General features: G+C 42.2%; 1 protein-coding gene across 1 annotated transcript; it reads left to right on the top strand.

Moving 5' to 3' along the window:
• Positions 1-4,820: 4,820 nt before the first annotated feature.
• On the top strand, positions 4,821-8,653 carry LOC306921366 (complement C1q-like protein 2; the record flags this gene model as incomplete). The annotated part of the gene is made up of 7 exons (XM_079498477.1): positions 4,821-4,848; positions 5,104-5,169; positions 6,135-6,217; positions 6,302-6,449; positions 6,663-6,734; positions 6,890-7,012; positions 8,330-8,653. The coding sequence occupies 7 exons, from the start codon at positions 4,821-4,823 to the stop codon at positions 8,611-8,613; spliced, it is 804 nt and encodes a 267-aa protein (XP_079354603.1). The 3' UTR covers positions 8,614-8,653.
• Between the last annotated feature and the right edge of the window lie 15,628 nt (positions 8,654-24,281).

Raw genomic sequence — 24,281 nt, 5'->3', positions numbered from 1 at the left:
GCCCAGACCATCGTGGTGGTGTCCAACTGGATGTCATTGATCCAACATCCAACTGTCTGTGTCCAACCTCCATAGATAAACATCACCTTCTCCAAGCCACAGGCTGAGTGGAAGGCCCTCTCTTCTGGAACAGTCCCATAAACCCTGGGTTTGGACCATATGTGGGTGTCGACATCAAATGCATGAAGCACATTCTTACAGTACTTCCTTGTAGTGTAGTAACTATACGGGACCCCCCCATCTGAACACTATGTTGTACCAGGGACCCCCATCTGAACATTATGTTGTACCAGGGACCCCCATCTGAACATTATGTTGTACCAGGGACCCCCATCTGAACACTATGTTGTACCAGGGACCCCCATCTGAACATTAATATGTTGTACCAGGGACCCCCATCTGAACATTATGTTGTACCAGGGACCCCATCTGGATATCTGAATTATGAACATGTGTTGTACCAGGGACCCCCATCTGAACATGTGTTGTACCAGGGACCCCCATCTGAACATGTGTTGTAACAGGGACCCCCATCTGAACATGTGTTGTACCAGGGACCCCCAAAAGAGAAGATTTTTTTTCTTTAATCAAAAAACAGTTTATAATTTATTCATGATATTAATTTAATTTAATATAAAACGTTTTTGAGTGCATGCAGTCCCACCACTCGCCGTATGTGTGTGTGTGTGTGTGTGTGTGTGTGTGTGTGTGTGTGTGTGTGTGTGTGTGTGTGTGTGTGTGTGTGTGTGTGTGTGTGTGTGTGTGTGTGTGTGTGTGTGTGTGTGTGCGTGTGTGCGTGTGTGCGTGTGTGTGCGCGTGCGGCTTGTAAATCCACACACAGCTGCAGCGGATGAGATGATCCATTCACTCTGACGGACCAATGACCGACCGGTTGTTGTTATTTATTACAGTCTTGTTGTTTTTAGGGTTGGAAGTGCTTTAAAATGGTAGATTCTATTTTTAGCTTTTAGTCCTCTTTTACTGTTTTACTGTTTTACTGCTTTACTTATCTCTTCTGTGGGGCTGACCTACACTACACACATTTCACTGCATTTTAAAGATACTACTTTTTTAAATATGTATGTGACAAATAAAGATTGATTGATTGATTGACTTTCCAATGACGTGGTTCAACTTTAGATTTAAAATGGAGCAACGGTGCATACACAGCACACAGGCACAGCAGACTGTGTTTGGGGTGCATTGTGAGCTTGTAGATCTGCTATTTTCAGATGTTTTTTTTAAACATTTGAAATGGGACATTCTGCATAATGAATACTTTTGGTCAAGTACATTTGTGACCGGATTTGACTGAGAAATGAAATGAAATGAAATGAATGAAATTAAATCTATTTACCCAGGGTATCTGGGCTAAGCTCAAGAACTTGTTTCCAGCCAGGCCCTGCTCATAGAACACATTTCATCGTAGTGGTTCAATGCCTTGTTCAAGGGCACTTCGGCGGTGGTAATTTTAACGTGTCGGACGGCTGATTCGAACTGGGAACCTTCCGGTATCAAGACCGCGCCGCTATCCGTTCGGCCACCGCTGCCACAAACAATCGTGCCATCGTGCAAATTCCAGCATGTAAATGTAAATATGAAATAAATGCTTAAACATGTAGCTAGGTATAATGTTAGAGACCACATAAGTGAACCTTTCAAGCCTGTTTTCTCACCTCGCTGTTTTCTGCAAGACATTACTCTATAAGCCATATCTCAAACTGGTGGGTCAAACTGAACAACAAATGTCGATTTCAAGCTATGATTCCCTGCTTTCATATGACATGGAAAAACAAAACAAATCCAATGGTAGTCCCTCAGTCAAATTTGGTCACATTTTAGCAGTAACTGTAGTAGCAGACACATGCATAAGATTAATCTAAAATTAATGTCTATCTCCTGTGTGGAAAACTCAAATGTACAAACTTACTTCTCAGAATTCAAAAGTAGCAGATCTACAAGCTTCAAACTGTTGCTTTGATTAAAGTCTGGGGGCCACACATTAAAAATAAATGAATCCACAGCACTATAGTCATTGATATTGACCCATTTCTACCATACAGAGCAACTTGATTTCAACTTTTACCTCTTGTCAGTGACATGGGACTATTTTGTTTTGTGTCTAGTAGGCCTATCACTACGCCAGCAGCACAAAAGTTCCATGTTACAGCGGCGGGCTCACTACTTTTGTGGATTCATTTATTTTTTTTATTTAAATTGTATCCCATGATTTTTTTCACCCCTGTGTCAATTATCTAATGTGATTCTGGGCTCTACTAGGGCTCTACACACCCTCCGCCAACCTAGTCCCCATATATGGGGGACATGGGGAGAGCAACAGACTTGAACTCATGCTTCCTTCATGCCCGAGTGTCTAAGTTGCTCCTTTTACACCTGACAGGGGGGAGTTTCCCTGGTTGGACGTAGCGTGTGGAAGGAACACGTTATTCCAACCAGTTCCTTTCCCCTCCATCAGGCGCCCCGGCTGGCCAGGGGGAGGCAGTTTAGAGACCAGGATTACTGCATCTTTTTTGTGAGGGTATCTACCCTAGGGGACACGGAGAGAACATGCAAACTCCACACAGAAAGGCCCTTTTGCCAACCCTGCCTCGGGTATGGGTTATTTTGTTATATATATATTTATACACACACACACACACACACACACACACACAGTGCACCGGTTGTGTTCTCTAGTTCAGGGGGGGGGGGGGGGGGGGGGGGGGGCGCGCGTGACACAAGCTGAATGCTGGAATACTAATATGTGGAATTCATCAACATCACTTAATTCTGTTTAACAATGTTTAATAAAAAGTGCTGAGTTGCTGTACTGGTGGGTTCTGGTTCCATCTACACCAACTGCTACATCTGGCTCCACCCCTTACCCATTATCCTTATCTGCCTTTTTTTTTACCATTTTTAAACATTTTTTAAATAGTTGATCTGCAAGCTCATAATGTGTCGATGTAGATCGGCTCGTTGAACTATTTTAAAATGTTTTAAAATGGTAAAAAATGGCAAAATAAGTTTAGGAATAAGGGGTGGAGCAAGACGGGGCCCAATATCTCTGTGCCAACAATAGCAGATCTACCAGCTCATAATGTGTCACGTTGCAAGGCGGTGTGAGCTTGTAGATCGGCTATTTTGGCGAATGTTCCTCCATAATAGGGATGCTGGGTTTCAAGTGGTTCAAGTTATTTACAGGGTGATAAATACAATTATAATGTTATTTACAGGTGTGATCTGGTTAGTAGCAGGTGATTGGATCAGAAACATTAATTTCTCAACATTGTCAAATAATTTAACTTTTATTATTTCATCTCTGTCGTGTGGAAATCTTTTATTAATCTTTTCACACACAATAAAAATTAAATGCCATATTTAATACTGCTATTTAATACTACTACTGCCGTGCTAAAGTAGGCTGGTCAAAATAGCAGATCTACAAGCTCACAAGGCACCGCATCTTATATTATGACAACTGTGAGCTTGTAGATCGGCTTGAAGATTGATTACTGTGAGCTTGCACGTGCCTGACTGCGTGCGTGCGTGCGTGTTTAAGAGAGTGCCATAGTCCCATATGTACTTGATTAAAAGTACAAAAGTATCAGCATCAAAAATATACTTAGTACCAAAAGTAAAAGTACTCATTGTGCAGAATGTCTCATTCCACAAGTTCAAAATCTGTTAAAGACCATTTGAAAATAGCCGATCTACAAGCTCACTCACAATGCATCGCAAGTTCGCAACCCATTGTGAGCTTGTAGATCTTTCATTGTCATATGGCTGAAAAAATAATAATTATATATATATATATATATATATATATATATATATATATATATATATATATACAGTATATTACTTCTAAGTCTAGCCTATAAGCAGGCTCCGTGTGTGTGTGTGTGTGTGTGTGTGTGTGTGTGTGTGTGTGTGTGTGTGTGTGTGTGTGTGTGTGTGTGTGTGTGTGTGTGTGTGTGTGCGCACGCACGCACTGTAGATAAGCAGGCTCGTTTTGGTCTACAGGTAAACAGGCCTACACACACACACACACACACACACACACACACACACACACACACACACACACACACACACACACACACACACACACACACACACAGCGACAGAGAGAAAGAGGCTGGTCCCTGGGAAGATTAAGGATTGCAGGAACAGTAAACAGTTGAGCGGGTTCATAAGAATATCTATTTTTGTATGGATACTTTCCAGTACCTGAACATGTCACACTCAGTGCCCTCACATCACTGCAGAAAAACACCAGCTGATTACTTAAAACATGTTCACACAGACACTTATTTCAGAGCCAGGGCGTCCTTTCCACGCGTCTAATCGTGAAGCACATGTTGGACTTATCAGACCGTCCTTGACTTTATTTAGTGCATGTCCAGCTTGTAGATTAACTTTCCACTGGGCACTGTGACGTGTCCAACGCTAGTCTACGAGGGTATGAGAGTATAAAAGACGAGTGCACCACACAGTGTCTTCAGTATCTCCACTCTGCATCCAGAATGAAGGCTGCCGGAGCTTTGCTGGTTCTGCTGTTCATGTGTCTCTCTGAGGTCCGAGCTCAGGGAGACTCAGGGCGGTCGGGCAGTGAGAGAGGCAACGGCGCAGAACCAGCCACCCTCTTACAACCCGACCTCTGGACCGAACTGGAGAAGTTGAGAGGCATGGTGCTCAACCTGGGAGCCACCATGGTGGAATAGAGACAGAGCCTGAACAACGTGGAGGGAGAGGTGGAGAAGCAGAGGGACTCCGTGAGTGATCTTCGGTTGGAGCTGGGCATCACCAAGTACGAGATGGAACGGATGGCCAAGGAGAATGCAGGTCAGGAATGCTTTTCTTGTGTGCAAAGTGTGATTCATTATTTGTGTTAGAAGTTCAAGTTAAAGAAGATAAGGGCTGATGTGTGTGTGTGTGTGTGTGTGTGTGTGTGTGTGTGTGTGTGTGTGTGTGTGTGTGTGTGTGTGTGTGTGTGTGTGTGTGTGTGTGTGTGTGTGTGTGTGTGTGTGTGTGTGTGTGTGTGTGTGTGTGTGTGTTTTAAAATGTGTAAAAGTTTTGCTGTGATTTCCTTCTCTTCAGAAATGGCTGCCAAACTGAGTGCCGCTGAGAAAGAGCTGGAAGACCTTCAGAGCAGACTGAGCAGCAGTGAGACCAGACTGAGCAGCAGTGAGACCAGTGTGGAGGCCTTGAAGAAGGACAGTCAAGGTAATCAGAACACCATGATGTTCAGTGGCTGCAGGCAGGAGAGGAAAAAACATCTTAATTTAATATAGTAATAATACATTTTAATTACTTCATTTGATGCTTGGAGAATAGAAAATTACTTTAGTTTGGCCTTAAATTATTATTTTTCTTTTTCTGAGAATAGATGCTGTGGTGATAATGGCCCGGTTTCCCAAAGGACACATGGTGTAAGAGGTATGGTGTAGCACATGCTCAGTTGCTCCTCTAGGCCGCACACAGAAGCCTGTGAACATAGACATTCCGTGCATTGATGTGCCATGCATTGGTAGGCCTCAGGTCTACCTGTAGGCTCTCTTTACTTAAAAAAATATATATATATATTTTATATAAGAGTAAAGAGAGCCTACTGTCAGCTGTCCAGCAGTCCAAATATTATTAAATTAAATTTCAGAATGGTAGGCCTGAGGCCTACCATTGCGTGGCACATCTATGCACGGAATGTCTATGTTCACAGGCTTCTGTGTGTGGCCTAGAGCAGGGGTTCTCAACCCGTGGGTCGCGATAGCAGACCTACAAGCTCGTAGCGCGCCACTCGGTGGCGCGCTATGAGCTTGTAGATCTGCTATTTTTAAATAGCTAAATTATAACAATGCTTAAAACACCAAAAGGGGTTCCCGCCCAAAATGGTTTAAGGTTATTGTAGCAGTCAATTTATATTGGGGGTCGGGAGGGGGCGGGGCGGGGGTCCCGAGACATTGCCAAAGCATTTCCGGGGGTCCCCGGCCAAAAACGTTGAGAACCCCTGGCCTAGAGGGCATCTGAGCATGTGCTACACCATACCTCTTACACCATGTGTCCTTTGGGAAACCGGGCCAATAACATTTACTAATCTCTATTACTAAATGTAATCATTTTGTTCTCTTCAGAAATGGCTGCCAAACTGAGCGCCGCTGAGAAAGAGCGGGAAGACCTTCAGGCCAGACTGAGCAGCAGTGAGACCGAAGTCCAGGTCCTAGAGACCAGACTGGGTACCACTGATGACCAGGTCCAGGTTCTAGAGACCAGACTGGGTACCACTGATGGCCAGGTCCAGGTTCTAGAGACCAGACTGGGTACCACTGATGACCAGGTCCAGGTTCTAGAGACCAGACTGGGTACCACTGATGACCAGGTCCAGGTTCTAGAGACCAGACTGAGCAGCAGTGAGACCAGTGTGGAGGCCTTGAAGAAGGAAAGTGAAGGTAATAATAGAACAACATGATGTTCAGTGGATGCAGGCAGGAGAGGACAGTGATGAAACAATGACTTACTTTAGTGTTCAATTCATTTTAATTACTTCATTTGATGCTTGGAGAATAGTTAGTTGTTCATGTTATTGATTGTATAGTTGATATACTCAAATTAAACTACAGGTGGATTTATGGCTGATTTAATATGAATAATGTTGATTTCAGCCCAGCTTGCTCAGCTGTCCACCGTAGAGAACAGGCTCGCTGACACTGACAACAAGGTGCAGGAACTGTGGAGTAAGTACATATTATCAAATATGTTGTTAAGCATTATATTAAAAAAACAACAACATTATCATAAGTATTATGGGGCTTTAATATAGTAGGGCTGATAGTATCATTAATGCTTTAATAATATTATAAACAGTTATGTAATGTTCCTGTGTTGACAGACAAGCCACAGATTGCCTTCTCTGTTGGTTTGAGTAACTCTGTTGGACCATTTGGTTCCTTAACCACTCTGGTCTATAAGAAGGTCTTCACTAACCTCGGCAACGCCTACAATCCATCCACAGGTAGGTGGTGATTAAACTCATGTTAAATAACTTTATTAATGCATAATAATTAGCTCTCACCAACTAATTACACAATTACAGTACATAATGTCACGGTCAGATGGAAACCTTGTATTTTAACATATTTTTAATTGAAGGAATGTCACAGGAAGATAGATATCAGTAGTAAAAAAGTTTTCTGGAAAACAACAAAAAGAAAACCAAACTCATAAGACAAACAAAAACCCACCCACCCAACCCCATAACCAAAAACCCACCCACCCAACCCCATAACCCTAAACCCAACCCCATAACCCTAAACCCACCCACCCAACCCCATAACCAAAAACTCACCCACCCAACCCCATAAGCCTAAACCCACCCACCCAACCCCATAACCAAAAACCCACCCACCCAACCCCATAACCCTAAACCCAACCCCATAACCCTAAACCCACCCACCCAACCCCATAACCAAAAACCCACCCACCCAACCCCATAACCAAAAACCCACCCACCCAACCCCATAACCCTAAACCCACCCACCCAACCCCATAACCAAAAACCCACCCACCCAATAAATGTCCAAAACTTTTCAGGAAATGGGGGAAAATAAGTTGTCTATTCAATGGATCCAATGTAGTTATTATTTAGTCACAAGCTCTTGTTAAAGGTATAATAAGGTAAGTATTAAAGGACCACTTCACCACTTTTCAACCTATCTTTATAATAGGTCCTCAATAATAATCATGATAAAATGGCACAATTGTTTTTCTACTCTGTCTGTGTCTCATAGGAGGGCTGTGGGCAGTTTAGAAACCGTCCACCAGTGACATCATCAATGGGGAATCCAAGCTAACAGAAACTGTAGGCTTTCTAGTCTTGAAAAGTTGCAATGCGAAAAAGGAAGCCATCGTTCTCACGATGATAAAAATCTAAACATTTTAGTAAAAAACATCTTGTTTAAAAAACGATGATGTCACTGGTGGACGGGTTTCCGAACTGCCCACAGCCCTCCTATGAGACACAGACTGAGTAGAAAAGAATGGTGGTTTTATCATGATTATTATTGAGGACTTATTACGTGAAGACGGGTTGAAAAGTGGTGAAGTCCACTCCAGTATGCCAGGTGTTCTTCTCTCTGATTCTACGTGTGTGTGTGTGTGTGTGTGTGTGTGTGTGTGTGTGTGTGTGTGTGTGTGTGTGTGTGTGTGTGTGTGTGTGTGTGTGTGTGTGTGTGTGTGTGTGTGTGTGTGTGTGTGTGTGTGTGTGTGTGTGTGTGTGTGTGTGTGCGCGTATATTTGTGCGTATGTGCATGCATGTGTGTTCTCTACATAGGAATCTTCACATCTCCTGTTAAAGGACTTTATGACTTCAGGTTCACTGCAGCTCTCAATAGATCATCAGAGACTGTGGTTATCACAATGTATAAAAATGATCAGCGTCTCATGTGGAACTATGGATACAACAATCATGGAAAGATGGAATCCATTTCTAATGGAATGATCCTAGAGCTGGAGGAGGGAGACACCGTTGACATGAGACTACCTTCTGGGTACAGGCTCTATGATAACTCAAACAACTACAGCACATGGAGTGGTGTTCTGGTCTATTCCATGTAACACTGATACCAGTACCATTACTTTATAGAGTGTACATGTAACACTGATACCAGTACCATTACTTTATTGAGTGTACATGTAACACTGATACCAGTACCATTACTTTACAGAGTGTACATGTAACACTTATACCAGTACCATTACTTTATAGAGTGTACATGTAACAATGATACCAGTACCACTACTTTATACTTTATAGAGTGTACATGTAACACTGACACCAGTACCATTACTTTATAGAGTGTACATGTAACACTGATACCAGTACCATTACTTTATAGAGTGTACATGTAACAATGATACCAGTACCACTACTTTATACTTTATAGAGTGTACATGTAACACTGATACCAGTACCATTACTTTATAGAGTGTACATGTAACACTGATACCAGTACCATTACTTTATAGAGTGTACATGTAACACTGATACTGCAACTCAATGTGAATAAACACATATTCAAAAGCACTATTGTCTGTTTATTGTATGTTTACTACTATAATAATTCATCTAGAATTCTAATGATCTGTTAGTTTTCACTGTTCCAAATGCATCCAATGTCATTATTATTTAGTCACACGCTTTTTGTTAATGCTTTTAATGTATTATTGTTGTTCTTTCAAAGATGGCAATCATCGCCGCTCGGGCAAACTTGTAGATCTGCTATTTTAACTACTTTTGCATGCCATTGTCATAGAGCGTCGCAGTCCCGCCCCCTACCAGGGACCAGGAAATGATTCCCCGTTCATTTTCCTCATAGACATTTCAAAAAGTATTTATTTATAGACCTTTTAAGCGACGTATAAAGCCAACTCGAGTCGTGACAAATCATGACAATAAACACAATATTTTGGGCCGAACAAATAATTACAAAGAAGAAAAACAACAAAAAAAAGTGTTCTAACCTTCCGTTTTCTTCTTCTTTCTAATTATTTGTTAGGCCCGAAAAATTGTGTTTGTTGTCATGATTTCTCACAACTCGAGTTGGCTTTGTACGAGGCTTAAAAGGTCTTTAAATAAATACTTTTTGAAATGTCTATGAGGAAAATGAACGGGGAATCATTTCCTGGTCCCTGGTAGGGGACGGGACTGCAACGCTGATGAAGTGTGAACTAGGACATTCATTTATATACAAAAAAACGAAATCAAACAAAATATGGAGATACAAGGTTTCTGCCTGGCAGCAAAGATATGAGGAAAAATAATACCTAAGTTCAGTATATGTGAATTATTGTCATGTAATTTTTCACGGACAGATGGAATCCATTTCTAATGGAAGGATCACAGAGCTGGAGGAGGGAGGCACAGTTTACAAAGATTTAGTTCTACACCAAATGTCTTTGTCGGAAAATAGCAGATCTATACCAGCTCACAACGCCTGACATTGCGAGGAGCTGTGAGCTTGTAGATCTGCTATACTTTCGGCTAATGTTCCGCTCAGAATAGAGATGCTATAGGGTTGAAGTGGTTCATGTAAAAAATAAATAAAGTTCCTGTCACACCCTGTAGTTAATCTAAGGACCCTGTAGGGCAGTGTTGATTTTGTCGACTAAAACTAAGAGGAAAAACGTCCGTCGACTACCTTTTTTCACTGACGAAAACTAAATGAAAACGAAATGAGGACTAAGCTATGATGACTAAAACTAAGACTAAATATATTGACAATTTCCGTCAGCAAATAAAAACTAGACTAAAATGCTAGGATATGGGGACTAGTGGACAAGAGATCCAGTATAGTGTGTACCAAAATCTCCTGGAGGGGGCGTCAACATATGTGTCACGTGGTAGCGGCCGCCATGCTTGTCTGGTTTGTTTACATTGAGCGACTATCCAGTGTGCTTGTATACGTTCTTTTTTTAAACTGACCTCACAATGGTGCAGACTTGCTCAGTAAATAAGTGCCACAGCAGGTCACGTCGAGGGAATGAGCCAGAAAACGGAATTCGATTTTCAGCTTTCCAGCATGGAGACAGCATCAAGGAACCCAGATTGACGAGTTTACAAAAAGACGTAGAATGGCTTGGATCTCGGCTGTACGGCGCACGGGCGCAGAGACATAATGTTCAACAAAGTATCTAAGCACAGCCGTGTTTGTTCACAATATTTTCCATGTCCTTGTAATGTTCTTTCTATCCATCCTGGTGTTGGTTCACTATGTTGTCGCCAAGAACGTGCTCAATATTTACAAAAACATACCACCGTCACTCTATTCTGAGTGATGTGGGCTAGAATGTAATGCCCACGAGAGGGCCGTCCCTAGCTTTTCAGACGCCGCCCTCCTCTTGGTGACGTACACGTTTTCACACGCTATAAGTCATTTAAAACTTGGTTGCAAGCATCAAGGCCCGCCAAAATGCATTTTAGTCGACTAAATCAACTGTAGATTTAGTCGACTATAATCGTATGATATTTAGTCGACTGAAACTAGACTAACACTAAAACATTCCAGGTGACTAAAATCTGACTAAAACTAAATGAAAACTATTCAAGTGACTATAACTAAATGAAAACTATTCAAGTGACTAAAACTAAATGAAAACTATTCAAGTGACTATAACTAAATGAAAACTATTCAAGTGACTAAAACTAAATGAAAACTATTCAAGTGACTATAACTAAATGAAAACTATTCAAGTGACTAAAACTAAATGAAAACTATTCAAGTGACTAAAACTAAAATAGAAATTTGCTGCCAAAAACAACACTGCTTTGTATCAGTAACTGTGTAACTCCAACTGCTGCTTTGCTGCGTCTCTCAAAAAATACACACGTGTGTCGAATGTGAAGTTGGTGGGGCGAACGGTTCTCGAGTTACGTGCATTACAACCGTACACACACACAGACACACATGAGACGTGCATGGCGCATTTATAGTAGGATGTTTAATTTCCTTAATCTATTGAAATAATATATTTTAGGAAACCCCAAAAAAGAATAATAATTTACTCACACACACACACGCACGTGCGCGCGCGCGCACACACACACACACACACACACACACACACACACACACACACACACACACACACACACACACACACACACACCCCACCACCACCAAATGACCGGAACTACAGCTTTAAATTAACACATCAGAACTAAACCTGTGCGGGAAATATAACGTTTTAAATTATGTTATTTCTACAATGTATAAAATCTGGATAAACAGTGTAACGTTGGTGTATGACTGTGTCTTACAGGTTGATCATGTGACCTTGGTGTCAGACGGTGACCTTGGATGCAGTCTTCAGGAGAGGGCTGGTAATAAGAGTGTCTGCTCGGCTGAGCTGAAACGTATAACGGTGCCAACGAACAATCTCCCTGAGATTACGAGGCGTACGGTGCTCGGGACAACCTACGTGGCTCTATTAATACCAGCTATCTTCAACCTGAGCGGCGGAAGGCTCCACACGGTACGTACCTGGATTACATGTGGCTGTAGTAGAAACTAGGGCTGTGTCACCATTACAACATGTTAAGTTGACCATTCATTGTCATACAAATGTTTGCGATTAACAATTGTGTTTGATGTTGAACATATGAATACAAAGTTTGAATTTCTTTTAGGCTTCATAAAGAAAAATTGTTGCACAAGGCAGATGTGATCAATTATAGCCCTAGACTGTCTATGTTACATACATTGCAGTATTTCACATACCAGCAGGGCCGGCCCTCCCATCAGGCAGAACAGGCAGTTGCCTGCATCATGAGGGGAGGGGGGGCTCATACTGTATGTGACCAAGTACAGTGCTTTAGGACACAAGGGGGGCATGGTCATATTTCAGCTGTTTACATCGGAAAGATAACCCAAAGTAGATAAATTGCCCTGAACAGTGTGTACTCTCTCAATAAATAATTCCAAAAACTTGGGAGTCTGATATGGTCCTCAACTTTCATATCCATGTGAGTAGTAAGTAATTATCATAAAATGTTTGTTTAGTCAAATATCTCAGCTTTTTCACGAGCTGCACCCGGACAGCTTTCTCTCCAGGCAAAGGCGCTCTGAATGACAGCTAGACTTAATTTATCAACTTTCTTTGACCATCACAAACGTCATCACCAATTGACCAGGGAAACGCAAGTTCGCGGCACAGGTGGTGTGATTAATTACCCAGCACCTGCCGATTGTGTGCCCCAAACATTTGTGCTTCCCTGGTCAATTGGTGATGACGTCTGTGGTGGTCGGAGGAAGTTTTGTTCAATTCAGTCCAGCTGTCATTCCGGACCCCTTTGCCCGGAGTGAAAGGTGTATGTGCGACTGTGGTGGAAAAGTGGAGATATTTGATTAAATGCACGTTTTGTGCCAGAACTTTCACATGGATATGAAACTAGAGGACTATATCTCACTCCACGTCTTTGGAATTATTTAATGGGTGAGTACAAACGGAGCATTTATGTTGCTCCGCAACCAGAAGCAATGCGGGGTGTTCTATGTCTGTGTATACATTAAAGGGACACTTCACCCCTTTTGCAACCAGATATTATTTTAATGATGTTTGGGAGACAAACACTTCCCTGGGGGTTTAGTGGGTAATGTTTTTTTTTAGATTTTAGTATTTCAAAGTGTCCATGATGTCATGGACACAAAACATATTTTACACATGTGTATAATATGTGACAGGAAAGTGTTTCTTGTGTCCTAAACATCATTAAAATAAGATCTGGTTGCAAAAGGGGTGAAGTGGCCCTTTAATGGGTTGAATCGTTAATCCCAATTTGAGTGACTATACAGTAAAATAATGGTGACACAGCCCTGTCAGTGACTGTTATGACTTTCAAAATGTCATCCTGTAGCCCGACAACTTATTATTTTCTTCTCTTCTCCCCTGCCATTTCAGAACGTGAAGCTGACAGGAGATACAAACTCCTTGCTGTTGCCACTGCTGGGTGAACTCTATGCTGTTGCCACTGCTGGGTGAACTCTATGCTGTTGCCACTTCTGGGTGAACTCTATGCTGTTGCCACTGCTGGGTGAACTCTATGCTGTTGCCACTGCTGGGTGAACTCTATGCTGTTGCCACTGCTGGGTGCTGTTAGCAGTGAAGGTTAGTTAACCGCAGTGCCATCTCCAGGCACAAATCAGCAGGGGGGCATACTTTTTTCCAAAGGGGGCACTTCATTTTTCAACCCCCCCTATGTATAACAAATAGTCGCCTATTAAACCCCCCTATGTATAACAAATAGTCGCCTATTAACAAAGTGATGCTTGAAAAAGGCTACAAATAGGCTACAATTACAGTGGTGAGCACTCCAAAGTGTCACTGGTGGTGCCTCCCTGGCACCTCCCTGGCACCACGTCTTTGGTGGTACCACTTTGTTCCATGCTGTCACCAGGAGATGGCAGCAGAGAGCTAATGTTCTAACTAATGGTCACACAAAGGCATTTTGTGTGGGGGCAGAAAGAGAGAGAGAGAGAGATCCACTGATCTATATTGTGGTATACACTAATCAGTGATCATGATTTTTTTTTCAGCTTTCTTATTTTTTTGAGCTCTTTGGATGCAAGAGAATATAGAGTATTTTAATTCATATTTATAAAAACGAATATAGCCTAATAAAAAAAAGCTATACAAAACTGTGTTTATCACATTTAAAGGGTAAGACCACTTTTTTAGAGGTTTGGGTTGTTTTCTTACCTTATTATGGTCAAACTAGTCCAGTCCAGGAGTTATTTCGCTCCATAGTGCAGTTTTACAGAAAATAGCGTTATAAAAATACCAGCCCATTGACTTACATTGTACACTGAAACAGCTCTCAAAATCACTCTTTTAGTTCGTAAACAAACACAAACAAAGTTGTTTCAGACAATATAGAGCAACACCAAACCTCATGTGGTTTTTTTTTTTCATAAAAATGTTAACTTCCTGTTGATTTGTCCATTTTTATTCAGAAGAAAACCCGGACTGGATCCATGGATCCGGATCCAGATCTTCATATAGTAAAATCAACAGGAAGTTAACATTTTTATGAAAAAAAAAAAACCACATGAGGTTTGGTGTTGCTCTATATTGTCTGAAACAACTTTGTTTGTGTTTGTTTACGAACTAAAAGAGTGATTTTGAGAGCTGTTTCAGTGTACAATGTAAGTCAATGGGCTGGTATTTTTATAACGCTATTTTCTGTAAAACTGCACTATGGAGCGAAATAACTCCTGGACTGGACTAGTTTGACCATAATAAGGTAAGAAAACAACCCAAACCTCTAAAAAAGTGGTCTTACCCTTTAACAGCATTAGACAAATGAAAACAATGTATTATTGGTGGAATCTAACTCGGGTATCCTAATGAGTAGATGTGTTTATAATGCTTTAAATAAAACATAGTATATTTCATATATAAGCCAAATCTTTGAATAAAAACGTAAAGTGAAATATACCACGAAATTAGCCAATATACCAATTCACATCTTGTATATTGGCGTATTGTGAGCTTGTAGATATGCCATTTTCATTATTTTTATACAGGGTCTAAAGCTTTTTGAAACAAATGTTGGGACAAACAGCAGCAATTTCCCTCAAAACTATGAAAATAGTATACAACAGAAAAAAAATACTCAAATGTAAGATGTGTTTAAAAGTAGCTGCCAAATGTGATGGGCTAATTTGACACACAAAGGCCCATGGGTGTTGATGTACTGTTATTTGTACTTTTTATGTTCAAGATAAATAAAAATAAAGATAAAAAAAAAAAAAAATAAAGATAAAGAAGGCCCATGGGCAAGCTAGGTGTTAATTAATTTGCATGTCATTGTGTGAAATCCAATGCAATTGTACTTTCTTCCAGTTAGTGTATATTTAAATCTCTTCCACACCCTAAAATAATATAATAATGTTCTGAAAGTAGTTTCTAATGCATTTTATTGAAATGTTACTTTTATAGTAGACTAGTTCCTTTCTAACTCTCCAACTCCCCCTGGTCTGGGATATCCAGTCCTCTGTAGATTCAGTGGGATTCAGTGTAGAACTAAAGCAGAAAACACTGAATACAAAATAAACAATATAAATGAACAGCCCTTGGGTGAAAACTTATATATAACCTGAGCTTGTACAAGCACTTTAAAATGTTTTAAAAATACAAAAAGCAACTTTATAAGTTGTACATAAATGGTAAAAAAAAAAGCTACAAGAATGTAATGTGAATGTAATGCACAATCTCTGTAAAGCGCCTTGGATAAAGGCACTATATAAATGCACCATTTTGTGTGTGTGTGTGTGTGTGTGTGTGTGTGTGGGGGGGGGGGGGGGGGGGGGGGGTGGCCCAGACGTAGCCTGGTTAATAAACCAGACCGAATCAGCCGTTGGCAAAAAAAAGTTGCCTACCAGCGGATTACGGTCTGGCGAGGCTCAGTAGCACGCCTCTTTCCTACAGCAGAGAACAGGTCGGACCAATCGGGACACGGTATGCAATATAGGCGGGCTTTGGTACAGTGACGTTCAATGCTTGAGACTTTTGACTGACAGTAGCTCTGACCAATTGCGTCAAAGAGAAAATGTTCCCCGGGAAATGAAATCCAAGTGGAGCCAGCCCAGACTGATATACCGCGACAGTGTTGTGTGATATTAGTCTGGCTTATTAGCCAGGCTAGCCCAGACGGTCCAGACGATGGCTTCTTTTCAAAGACTCAGAAAGGCTAAAAAGGGAAAAAAAACAAAAAAAGGAAACACAATTAGGATTTATTTAGTTTATCTAAACAAACAAACACAATTCAATGTCTATTCAAAACCGCTCAATACTAAGTCTACGCTTATCACCGGAATGCCTTGATGAATTGAATACACAGCTAGAGCATTAATGGGGAAAAAACAAAAGTCTATATATATTTTCTTACCTGTTATAATGTTTATGTCGGCCGAAGCAATGCAATGACCTGCTCCTATGCTGTTGAGCAGAAGATAGAAGCATATTCGTTTGATTTCAGGAAACGCATTTCCTGTGAAGGAATACACACAAACATTAGGATTTATTTAGTTGTTTAAACAAACACAATTCAAAAGTCTAATCTTATCACCGGAAATTCCCCTCCCCTCAATGCCTTATATAATCAGTTACTTTGGAAAAACAAACAAACAAAACAAGCACAATATTGTATCCTACTAACAATTTAGAAATACATGATCTAGGCTAGAAGCTTAGCTTACCTTGGCTTCATTCAAGTCAGTCTGAGTCAACTGATTTTCATCCGGCTGGCTGGCACTGCTGGCAGTTAAGATTTCAAAGTCAAAAGCATGATAACCTGATTGGCCAAACTGAGAAGGAAATTAATTGGCTGTGCATGGCTGTGCATTGCACTGCTTTGTTTACAATGTTTCTATATTTAAATAAACTACATTACATTTGACCGTAGGCTACATTTGACTCTTGTGTTATATTCTTGTGAAATATTCAGTAAAGTATTATTGTGCAATATTCAGTAAACATATCCAGAGTCTGGTGCAACGCACAGGGCCTGACCTGGTGAGAGCAGGAGTGGACCTGGTGAGACGTAGGAGGGGCCCGGACAGGAGTCAACCCACAGAGCCTAGTCCTTCCACGCGCCAGAATGGTACCTCCCAGTCCCGGCAGAGTAGTTCAGGTGGAACGGATTGTGTGGCCCTGGTTTTTCCCTAATGGGACTGATCGAGGGTAGCTACTGGGACGTAAGTCGGGACTTGATCACCCCGGCTGGGTCACCTGAGTGAGGGGTATGATGTTGCGAGACCCGAAACCCCGATGACCTTGGGATACATCACTGAGGATACGTCCCAGGTGCATCCATGTTTGTATGTATTTTGTTTTAGTTATTCTATTTATAGTGACTCATAGGAATAGACTACGTGACAAACAGGAATAGTCTGGTGACCACTGGAGAGACGGGTGGCAGCCGGAAAGTAGACGGCACCCGGGAGCAGTATGGGTTGGCGCCCCAGCCTGTGTCTTCCGTGAGGAAGAAGCCCAACAAACCCACGGTGAGGCCTTTAGGAGGGCCATTCAAGCTCAAGCGGAGCCTGCGGCACCACCAAGGGCAAGGTGGAGCCTGCGGAACCGCTGCGGCTCGAGAATCCACCATTCCTGGATAAAGTGCCTGGTGCTGGGAGTCTGGTGCAACGCACAGGGCCTGACCTGGTGAGAGCAGGAGTGGACCTGGTGAGACGTAGGAGGGGCCCGGACAGGAGTCAACCCACAGAGCCTAGTCCTTCCACGCGCCAGAATGGTACCTCCCAGTCCCGGCAGAGTAGTTCAGGAGGAACGGATTGTGTGGCCCTGGTTTTTCCCTAATGGGACTGATCGAGGGTAGCTACTGGGACGTAAGTCGGGACTTGATCACCCCGGCTGGGTCACCTGAGTGAGGGGTATGATGTTGCGAGACCCGAAACCCCGATGACCTTGGGATACATCACTGAGGATACGTCCCAGGTGCATCCATGTTTGTATGTTTTTTTTTTTTTTTTAGTAAAGTATATAAAAGAGCTCAAATGCTACATATTCAGTCAGACAACTCATCCCGAAAGTGAAGACAACTCACCCCGAAAGTGGCCGAAAGTGAAGACATCTCACCCCCGAAAGTGAAGACATCTCACCCCTGGTGAGTTGTCCGGACGTTCGGGGTGAGATGTCCGGACAACTCACTTGGAGGGGAAAAAAGGGTGAGTTGTCTTGTTACCGTCGGGAATAACGTGTTCCTTCCACACGCTACATCCGGCCAGGGAAATTCCCCCCTGTCAGGTGAAAAGAAGCAGCTTGGACTCCTCATGCATAGAAGGAGGCATGAGGTCAGTCCGCTGGCCCCCCCAGGTTGGCAGAGGAAGTGTAGGATTAGATAATTGGCACTGGGTGAAAAAACTGGGTTGTTCAGTTTTTTTCTCAACTGATTCTTGTAGTTTGGGGTCACCTCTTAATGAGACCGGGTTGGATATCCCTTGAGTATATTTTGTTATTAACCCCTTGATGCCCGAAACACTGAAAATCCACCCAAAAATATAGTTCTATAGTTTTTAATGCAAAGTACTTGGTCTAAATGCATCATCACTTTCTACAGTGTTTATGAATGTGGATATGCACAATGAATTAGATTTATGATTAATGCATTATTAATTCATGCATATTAACCCCTGCCAGTGTAGCCCCCACAGTGTAGCCCCCATCAGGCAAGCGGTAGACGGCAATCCGGACTTCATTTTAGTGGACGGGAGCAGGACGGCATGGCAGCCAGAACCGGCGACGGTAACGGCAGACGGCGTCAATGTTACCGTTCCGTGCCATCCAGCAGGTTTTGACGCTTTGCCGTCTACGGTAGACGGCAAAACCTGCTGGGCGGCACGAAACGGTAAAAATATTAATTTTTTAAGCGGTAGACGGTCTACCGCTTGCCTGATTCCATGTGAATGCAGCATATAGAGACAAATTGGTTCACTCATCATCATCTGGCCCTGACGTTCCACCTAGGCTGACCCTCAGGGGCAACTAAAGATGTGGACGATGTGCACAAAGCAACAATACCACCAATTGCAAATTCTTCTCACATCCAGGTACAAAGTATACACAAAAGAGACTCATCAAACTGTAATTTCACAAATGTGGTTTACATGCTAAGCTGTCCTTGTGGTAAAAAGCTTACATTGGCCAAACAAAAAGATGCCTAAACAACAAGTCATGGTTCACCCTCATCTCTGCGCTTTGTAGGGGTTGAACAAGTTACCACCACCAGAGGGGGGTAAACTTCCCAAGTTATCTCAGAGAGAAATTGTCTGGATTTATTAGCTCAGCACTATGCAACCACAGATGACTTTTCCTACAAACCCTTTTTGTAATATGTTTTGTTGTTCTTGGAGTTCCTGATGTTTAATCTGCCTAATGTGTTTAAAGTTTCTGTGTGTTCTGAGTCCCTGATGTGGTTTTCTGTGCCCCTAGACATTTATATTTGTATATTGTATTTAATATGCAATGTATAAAAAAGAAAATGTCTGTGACTTTTACAGGATCTGTGATGTTTGTACTGATTATATTGTGAACTTCTAACTGTGATGCTTTGTAATGATTACAATTGATCATTGATAATAAGTAAGGACCTCCCCTCTACACAGGTGGGGATGATCAAAATATTGGTTTTAAAAGAGGGACCCACATCCCCAGTATCACTTTGTAGTCTGCTCTGAAGAAGGCTCTGCCGAAACGTATCAGTGTCAAATAAACATGAGAAATTGCATCTGAGCCAGTCGTGCATCTTTTTTTATTTTGGAGTGCCACTTAGTTGGTTTATGAGTTGTTGGACTTTCACGCAGGAGGCCCGAGTTCGAATCCCGGGCGTTACATGAGCAACCACTGCCTCAACCAAGGGCGGTTTCCATGAAGCGCACCTGTTTTTCTTTCTTTAGGCCTACCTATTTAAAATGCTAATTTGTTAATTGAATGGGCTGCATTATAGCTGCTTGCAGCTATATTCTGTACTTTTACTTCTACTCCAGAGACAAAAATGTTGTACTTTTACTTCACTACAATTATTTGAAAACTTCAGTTACTAGTTACTTTGTATAGATTTAACCAATTGAGCCCTATTTAAACTTGGCCTATATGAAAATAGCAGATCTACAAGCTCACACCACATTGTGACATGCAACATGTTGTGTACTTGTAGATCTGCTATTTACAAATGTTTTTGTTAATACATTTTAGTACAACGAGTACTTTCTACTTGGAGACTAGTGGGAGGAGAGTGGGTTGGTCCTGGTTATGTAAGCACTGTTCTGTCCGGTGTTGATCTGGGAGAGTATATAGTCAGGAAGCGGAGCAGAGCACTCGGTCAAGAGCACGAAATGTCTACAAGTAAATTCACATCCCAAACGGTAAACGCAGGCCTCAAATGTCGTCGACCATCAAAGTGGACCGAAGGAGATGAACTATTTGGGTTCAGCTGCATCAGAGGAGCGACAGAGGAGGTTGCTCCCCTTCCCCTTTCCCCAAGAGGACCACAACGGAAACAAGCCTAACGGCTTTCTTGTGACTCTATCCTTTTGAAATGTATTTTTCAATAAAGTAATCAATCAAAAAAAAAAAAAAAAAAGACAGCCAGAGATCTACCAGGCAGCCATGCTGAAGCAGCCTGTGATAAAGTTACACAGAATAGAGAAGGAACAGATCTACCAGGAAGCCATGCTGAAGCAGCCTGTGTTAAAGTTACACAGAATAGGTAAGTGCATGTTGTTATGACAACTGTACACTTTTATTTCATCTGACTTCAACAGAAAGCAGATGTACAGAAATGTTGTCAGTTTACTCGGTGGAGTAACAGAGTAATGCGTCCTCCCACCACTAAATCAACTGTTGATAAGCTGTGTGTGTGTGTGTGTGTGTGTGTGTGTGTGTGTGTGTGTGTGTGTGTGTGTGTGTGTGTGTGTGTGTGTGTGTGTGTGTGTGTGTGTGTGTGTGTGTGTGTGTGTGTGTGTGTGTGTGTGTGTGTGTGTGTGTGTGTGTGTGTGTGTGTGTGTGTGTGTGTGTGTGTGTGTGTGCGCGCAGACAGAGACAGACAGACAGACAGACAGACAGACAGACAGACAGACAGACAGACAGACAGACAGACAGACAGACAGACAGACAGACAGACAGACAGACAGACAGACAGACAGACAGACAGACAGACAGAGACAGCTGAAGTCATCAGGCAGGCCAGGACTGTTCCAATGGCCAATCTCTGCCTGGCAGTTGCTGCTGTCATGACTATAATTTGAACATTGTCAGTTGATAATACAACACATGCAGCTTGGATGTTATTTTAAAACATTATATGATTTTTCTCTCCTTATTCTCCATCCCAGATGATCCTGCCCAACCCAAACATATCTACAGAAGAAATAGACGCCTCAAACATCACCAGGGAATTCATACAGGGTTGAAGCCCTGTATAGGCCTACCACTGTGATCAGTGGTAAACGGTTCAGCCAGAGCAGTCATCCACATGACATCAAAAATCAATATAATCTTTTGTATATTGGACAACAATGGACCTTATCAGCAGACTTAATAATGATTTTATAATTTTTACTAAGTTCTTCTAGAGCTTTGTGCTCCAATGCTTTGATATTTTGGCGTTTAGTAAATGGGGGTTCATAGCCGAATATCAAACCGGAGGTCCTTGAAAAGGAAAAGGGTTGAGAGTCAACAGGGCTAAAAGAGCTTTTCATCTACGGTGCAAAGAGGACGTGCAGGGTCTTCAACAACCAGTCAGTGCCTATAGGACGTCTACAGTTACATAATGACAGCCTGACACAAACAGTCTGCCATCAGGCCTTAGGTAGTGTACACACTACGGTCCTTTGAAGAAACAGGCACAACATTATTTTTCTTTTTTTTAACATTTTTCTGGTCAAACTGAGTGCTTATAAAAGAATAGCAAATAGTATGATAGTATGATAAATTGACTTCTGATAGATGTGGCCTGTGGAATGTACACAAATATACAGAGCTACTCCTCTGAGCTGATGGTCTGGCTGTGCACTGCTATCAGTCACTGAGACACCTTCACAGCAGCAGCCGTGGCCGGTAGGCACTGCTAGTGCTAGGCAAAGCAGCTGACTGACAGGCTGGGGGGGTGACAAACAACTAACACAGAGATCCGGTGCTCATTTCTGGCAGCTTGTCTATAAAAGATCACTACATTTGAGGTGATGAATATGCCATACAGCTGCTCAATGTTGATTACATTCACATGCTGCACCTACTAGTTTAATACGATGATTTTTTATATTTGGCGAATCGCATGATGGCCAAACAGAAAAAATAAATAAAATAAAAACAATTGATTTTTTTTGTTTTATTCATAAAAGATAGGTAGTGTGAACATATCCTTACTGTAGTGTAATTCATTCATTCATTCAGTCCTCTCCAGAAATGACAGTTGACTAAATATGATGGGGGTTGTGCATTTTGGTGGTAGATAAAAGTGTGTGTGTGTGTGTGTGTGTGTGTGTGTGTGTGTGTGTGTGTGTGTGTGTGTGTGTGTGTGTGTGTGTGTGTGTGTGTGTGTGTGTGTGTGTGTGTGTGTGTGTGTGTGTGTGTGTGTGCTTGTGCGTGTGTGTTTGTGTGTGTGTGTGTCCATCTGTGGGTGTGTGTGTGTGTGCGTGTGTGTGCGTGTGACGTGCACGGTGCGTGCGTGTGTGTGCACTTGCTTGCAGACCGTCAGAGTTAACACTCACAAGAAACTTCAGCTTCTTGTCAACAAGAAAGGTGTGAATACATCTGGCTTGTCTATAAAAGATCACTACATTTGAGGTGATGAATATGCCATACAGCTGCATACCACAGAGCAGGCTGTACATCGGTGTGACAACTTCAACCTGACCACAAGCCTGAATCTTGCAAAAAGCACCTGCCTCTCTGCAACAACCATCTCCGCAGATCTCTGCACAAACATTCGCTGAACACGCACAATGTTGTTTTCTATATGTCAAGAATATAATATGCAGAATTAGTGAATGCATATGTAGTGGAATGAGCTTATTTCCCCTCCCTGCGTATCCCTAGTTATGTGACGCGACGCCCCCCTAATCACCCTCATTCAGAAATAATTTAATGGACTATTAGGTCAAATATGTTGGTGATTGTGTGATAATATTCATGTTTTCTAGTTTAGAAAGCATTGCTTCCTATAGGCCTGTATGTTTGTTTTAAATATTATCTTTATATTATTACGAAGATATCAGTGCCCCTGCAGTTTTTGTCCTTCCTTTCTTTCTTTGCTGAGGTTGTGTGTGTGTGTGTGTGTGTGTGTGTGTGTGTGTGTGTGTGTGTGTGTGTGTGTGTGTGTGTGTGTACGACATGTGTACGACTTCAAATTTGACACACGCGTTCCACACCCCCACAGGGAGTGCAGTGCCCGGCCTTGAGTCGGTGGCATGCAGCGTTATCCAGAACCACCACAAAAGGCTCTGCCAGTGGACCTAATGAGCCCAACTCCCCTCACCTGTGCAATTTCCAGCCTCTGCCTCAGCCAATTGATTGCCATGGCAACCCCACACCTGCCAATTGATTACTTAACCAGTCCACCTTTCACAGTCAGTTTGCACTCTTCAGGCACAGGCAGACAGATAAATACAGAGATCTCCATGTGGGACACAGACAGACAGACAGTTCAAATGGGTGCTATGACAATGGGTATTGCATACTACAGAGATCTCCATATACAGTATGGGCACAAAAGGGACACAGACAGATAGTTAAAACGGGTGCTATGACAACGGACATTGTATAGTTTCCAAGCAGGCCGATGGGCAGGTACAGCAGTAGCTTTTAAGACTGATTGTATGGCTTGTGAACAAATGAAGTGCTCACGCATGCTAAATGGCCTCTCTGCAGAAATTCTCCATTGCTTTTGATAGCAGTATTGGTGCAGGTGCAGCCAAATGCCGACATTGATATAGTTCACTCTTTTAATCTGCATTGTTCAGCCATTTTAGATGTAATTGGACAATTAGACACACACACACACACACACACACACACACACACACACACACACACACACACACACACACACACACACACACACACACACACACACACACACACACACACACATTTAATACTTATTTTGTATTTATTTTCACATATTGTGTGTGTGTGTGTGTGTGTGTGTGTGTGTGTGTGTGTGTGTGTGTGTGTGTGTGTGTGTGTGTGTGTGTGTGTGTGTGTGTGTG

The sequence above is a fragment of the Electrona antarctica genome, assembly GCF_951216825.1.
Source record: "Electrona antarctica genome assembly, chromosome: 4".
In the NCBI taxonomy this organism is placed as follows: domain Eukaryota; kingdom Metazoa; phylum Chordata; class Actinopteri; order Myctophiformes; family Myctophidae; genus Electrona; species Electrona antarctica.
This window is presented reverse-complemented; position numbering and strand designations above follow the sequence as displayed.